The sequence below is a fragment of the Vigna radiata genome, chromosome 7 (genome assembly GCF_000741045.1).
Source record: "Vigna radiata var. radiata cultivar VC1973A chromosome 7, Vradiata_ver6, whole genome shotgun sequence".
Lineage (NCBI taxonomy): Eukaryota > Viridiplantae > Streptophyta > Magnoliopsida > Fabales > Fabaceae > Vigna > Vigna radiata.
The window spans coordinates 1,114,353-1,119,415 of NC_028357.1; the positions used below are offsets into that span (position 1 = coordinate 1,114,353).

The 5,063-nt window shown below is 37.6% G+C and overlaps 1 protein-coding gene across 2 annotated transcripts; it reads left to right on the plus strand.

Moving 5' to 3' along the window:
- The first annotated feature begins 571 nt into the window (after nt 1-571).
- Nucleotides 572-4,216, plus strand: LOC106768759 (acidic leucine-rich nuclear phosphoprotein 32-related protein). 2 transcript variants are annotated; one of them, XM_022782657.1, is made up of 3 exons: nt 572-2,051; nt 2,550-2,606; nt 3,421-4,216. In XM_022782657.1, the coding sequence occupies exons 1-3, from the start codon at nt 942-944 to the stop codon at nt 3,694-3,696; spliced, it is 1,443 nt and encodes a 480-aa protein (XP_022638378.1). In that variant the 5' UTR covers nt 572-941; the 3' UTR covers nt 3,697-4,216. The 2 variants fall into 2 exon arrangements, with proteins under 2 accessions (XP_022638378.1, XP_014509547.1); XM_014654061.2 differs by lacking the exon at nt 2,550-2,606 and having other exon boundaries at nt 574-2,051.
- The last annotated feature ends 847 nt before the right edge of the window (nt 4,217-5,063 follow it).

The following is a 5,063-nucleotide window of genomic DNA, read 5'->3' on the forward strand; positions in this document are numbered from 1 at the left end:
GATATGAAATATTTTTTAAATTAAATATTTTTAAAGAATGAAAATAAAATAATACGAAATAGAAAAAAATCATTAATTTTAGAATTCAACAATAACATAAATATAAAAAAATATAAATAAAATAAAACAGTCACATGACTGAAATTGGCTGTGAAAACTGTCCATTGCTTTTTATTGGAGAGCGAAAACCAAAGAAAAGATAAGAGAGAAGAAGTTTGTTCCTTTAAGATACCCAATAGAAGAAAAAAAAAAAGAAAGAAAGTAATATCTAAATATGAATTTTGGATATCTGATTCAGGCAGTTCACGCTCCGCGTGAGTGGCATTTCGGTAAATGTGGTGCCCAAAAGATCCAAATATGAAGCCTTTTTCCGATATTTACATAATCAATGACGTGTTTGAAAATAGCTAGTCCAACGCGCTACACCCTTCTCGAAAACAAACACAGAAACCCCCAATCTGAGCCGTCCAATGTTTCCACGTCATCGATCCCCGTCTGTCTGAATCCAACGGTGGGCATGGGTACAAGACAAAACGCCCCGAACCACAAAGGCTAAGCCCACCTGAACCCTAGGTCAGACCCAAACCGCGAGCCCGTTTGCCCAGACACAATGAGAAAGAGGTTTATCCCCCCAATTCGCCTCCTCTCTTACCAATGAGAGAGAAATTATAAAACAGAGCTAGAGAGAGAAAGAGAAACAAACCTAAACTCTCCAAAAACACCAAAAGAAAAACCATCACCGGGCTTCAATTTCCCACACTCCACAAACCAACCGGCGCTCTCTGCACTTCAATCCAATTTCATTCATCACCAATCTACGAGACAAAAGCGGTTTTGGGGGGTTCATAAAAGCACTGCAACTCTCTCCCTTTTTCTTTTCTTTTCTATTCTACCCATGCTTTGCGAAGGTTGTGCCTGAAACGCTTGCGCTGTCGTTTTGTATGAGACATAGGATTTCCTATTTGATGGACGAGATCTGGGAGCGGGCTGTTGAGACGGCCTTAGACGGCGAGAAGGACCATGCGTCCGCCCGGACGCTAACCCTAGACGGCGCCGTTAAGTGCGTGCAGGGACGGTTACCTCCTCCAACCCTACTTGAAAGGTTCCAGAACCTTCAGCACCTTTCCATCGCAAACGTTGGTGTTTCAACGTTGGAGCAGTTTCCACGGCTCCGGAATCTGCAAAAGCTGAATCTCTCCGACAACCGGATCGCCGGAGGGTTGGAGTTTCTTGTCCAGGCTGGCCTCGATTCGCTGCGTGACCTTGATTTGTCCAACAATCGGATTCAGTACATTGAGGATCTCGCGCCGCTGGCGCAGGTGAAGCTGGTTTCGCTGGATCTGTACGAGTGTCCCGTGACGCGTGTTAAGGATTATCGATCTAGGGTTTTTGGGTTGATTAAGTCGCTCAAGTACTTGGATAAGATGGATGCGGAGGAGAACGAGAGACCTGAAAGTGATGATGAAGAGGAGGAGGAAGAGGAAGAGGAGGAGGAAGATGACCCTGGGAGTGGCGAGATTGACGGAGAAGAAGATCGACCTCACGGTATTAACAATGGACACAGCGAGGGCGTTGATGGTGTTGTTGATGCTGATGAGGAGGAAGAGAGTGATGCGGATGAGGAGGAGACGGAGACGTCGAGGCGGGTTACCAATGGCGATAATCACCGGGAGAATGGATTCCGTGTTGTGCCTGTAGAAGGGGATGACGTGGAGGAGGACGATGACGAGGATGATTCTGGTGAGGAAATTGATGAGGAGGAGGGCGATGATGACGACGTGGTTGAGGTTCATGAGATTGAGGATAGCGACGATGAGGATGGAGTGGAATATGATGAGGATGATGACGACGATGATGACGATGAGGAGGAGGTGGATAATGATGAGGGTGATTTTGCGGAGCCGGAGAGTACTGGGAGGTTAACGAGTACCGAGGGAGAGATTGATGGGCATGAACAGGGGGAGGAGGATGGAGATGAGGATGATAATGGCGAGACTGGGGAAGATGAGATGGGGGTTGAAGACGATGGCGATTTTGAAGATGACGATGAAGTGAGATATCCCTTCTGATTTACTTTGATTTTGTTTAGTGCATGCAATAATTTGGTTTTGAACTTTGTTTCATTGTTTGGAAATTTTGTGTGTCCTTTTCTATTTTGTTTTTCTGTTTATTTCTGCTTCGTTTGATGTGTTTAGATTACCAAGTTGGGGGTGGTCTCTATTAGCCGATGCTTGCTAACTGGATTCATTGTTGTCTGTTTTGTTTAATTTATTTACATTGTGTGATTTATATTTCCGTGCGTGGAATTTGGGTTAATTTTTTGTCTTGCATGTTTTGTACTTTAAAAACTAGATATATTTTCATTATCCTTTATAATTGGATGATCTTGGATATTTGTTTGTTTACACTTATTGCTTATTTACATATGTGCTATGTCCAAGCATTTGTCATTGCTGTATCTATTTTACAATATGCATGTTGCCGTTGCTTTGATACAAACTTCATTGTTGATATTTGTCTGATTCCCAGTGCCTTTTCCATGTTTATAGTTCCCATCAAATGCAGGAACTGGAATGGAGTGGACTCTTGCAGATAAGGGAAACAATGTAGAGTAGTATTAGTTGCATTGGAACTTTTGAATATTAATGATATTATTTTGATATTTTTAGATATCTTGAAAGCTTCATAATTATTTATATATTTAAAATAACTTTCTGATATCTTTCTTGTGTTTTAATTGATGTCATTCTCTTAATAAAAAACAAGTATTTTACCGTTATGTTTAAGAATTTTTACCAATTTTATGTCTTGTTTTTGCCTGTAAAACATGAAAAGTGTGCTAATGCATCACTATAGGGTTTGACACCACTTGTCATACCAATCATTTGCCACGCCGATGAATATTTTAATCTTTTTTTTTTTTTAATCTGGCTTCTTTGCTTTTTTTCTTTTGTCATAAAATGCAACACTGGGTACGTGTTTTTCGTAATGTTGTGTTTTTGCGCTGCCCTTATATTTTTTTTGTATTTAGGATTAGGATGTTCTATTCTTGAAGTCTTTCCCAACTCTGTGCTATGTCATGCCGTGCTTCTGATCTGTTACTTGGTTTGGTTGGAAATTAAGATATTTAGATAATTTGGTTTGGGTGCATTTGTGCATTTAGTATCATCTTTTTAGTTTCTTTTTTTTTTACCGTGTTTCATTTCTTCTTTCTTTAACCTATGATAATTCATGAATTTTACAAATAATATTTGAATGGCAAGCTTGTAATATAGTTATAAAACGTTCATTAAACATTGTAGTTATTTTGTTTGGCGGTGTTAATATAAAATTTTGTTTTATTTACTGTATTTTTCCTGATTCTTTATTGAAGTATATCTCATTATTTTAATGAGACTTATAATGTTGGTGGAATCACAGGAAGAAGACTATGGTGGTGGGTACCTTGTTCAGCCAGTTGGACAGTCTGATCCTCTGAATTCTGGAGTTGTAGCTGATGTGGATGGTGGAAATGATGAGGGTGAGGGTGAAGAGGAAGATGAAGTTGATGATGACGATGAAGATGTTCAGGTGTTACCTCCTCCTGACTCATCATCACAGCTGAAGAGGAAGAGGAATGATGAAGAAGAGGATGATGAGGAGAGTGATGATGAAGATGTGGTAGCATTCACTAAGTCATCGAAGAAGCATCATTGAGCAACATGATTCTTAATATATAAAATGTTCTTGTTCTGTTGATGGCTTCCATGTGTGGGAAGCAGAGAAACCTCAGTTTTAGATAGAACAATGATTAGCTTTTAGGAGTTTAGCTGTGATGGACAGAGGACACATTAGGGAAAAGAATTGTATGATGGGTGGAAATATGTTTAGTTCAAAAAGTCGTTAGTGTTTTTTCCCTCTTGCCTTTCACATATAGCCGTTACTTTATTAAATATTCAAATGGCAGTTATAAGAGGTTTACCGCTCAGCTCATGTGGTCGATGCTGGTATTGGCTTGTAAAGGAACTGGCTGGTGCCTGGGGGAAAGGGTGGGAACTTTTTAAAATTTTTTCAAATCTCTAGTTTATTGGAGTACTTTTTTGGTGAGAGAAAAGGGGAAAGCTTGTAAAAACCTGTAGATAGTTCTTATGAAAATGATTCCTATCTATCAAATTTCCTCACTTATTATTGTGTAATGACGTGGATTTATTCCAGTTTCTGCCTGCATTTATTTCAATTGCAATCACCAAATTTTGGTCCAGTTGGAGTAGTCAACTGCCAGGTAGGTAATGTTCAAATGGGTCCCTACTATTGTTTTTTTGCCAATTTCATGTTTTTATCCATTCCTTTCATCACATCTGAAAATTACACGTTGCCACGTGTTTCTAATCTTCATTTGGACGGTGAGATCAGTATTTTTTATGTTATTAAATTTATTTTTCCCGATGGAACCCAGCCAATAAGAATCTATTAACTTGTCATTCATACTACTCCTCAAGACCGTCCTAATTTCTCGCGTGTCCTGCAAAACGTCTCTCAAATGAAAAAAGTTTTTTATTTAGTTCAAGTTTATGTTTTAATAATGTGATTAATAAATATGATTCAAAGTTATTTTAACTTAGTCTTATCAACTTGGAAATCATTAGTTAAATCATATTAACTAAAATAAAATATAAATATCTTAAATAAATGTATTGATATAGAAGTGGGTGATATGTTTTTAGCTTACATCTAATCAAAATGGTAATTGTTCAACTTTTTAAGCTTGAATTTGTTATATGTGAGAAAAAAACTTCACTGGTTAATTGATTAAGTGAAAGGTGAGTTAATGGCCCAGAAGAACAGTCTATTTGACATTTTCAACAGTACTTATTTTCTATCAGCTGGATGAAAGAGTTGTATATTTATATAACACATTTTCACAAGTTCATTCAGAAGTTAATTAATATTATAATAATCAACGTAATAGTAAATATATCTTGTAAAATATATTATTATTTACGAGTTTTTACTTGAAGAAATTTGGATCATATGATTGCTGATTTTAAATTAATTGTTTTAGCTTAATTGTAAACCATCTTAAC

Excerpts from the sequence above, each read along its gene's own strand:
- LOC106768759 (XM_022782657.1), top strand. The coding sequence starts at position 942 with ATGAGACATAGGATTTCCTATTTGATGGACGAGATCTGGGAGCGGGCT. Across the intron at positions 2,052-2,549 it reads ATTTTGAAGATGACGATGAA|TTCCCATCAAATGCAGGAAC; the intron begins GTGAGATATCCC and ends CCATGTTTATAG. Across the intron at positions 2,607-3,420 it reads TTGCAGATAAGGGAAACAAT|GAAGAAGACTATGGTGGTGG; the intron begins GTAGAGTAGTAT and ends GTGGAATCACAG.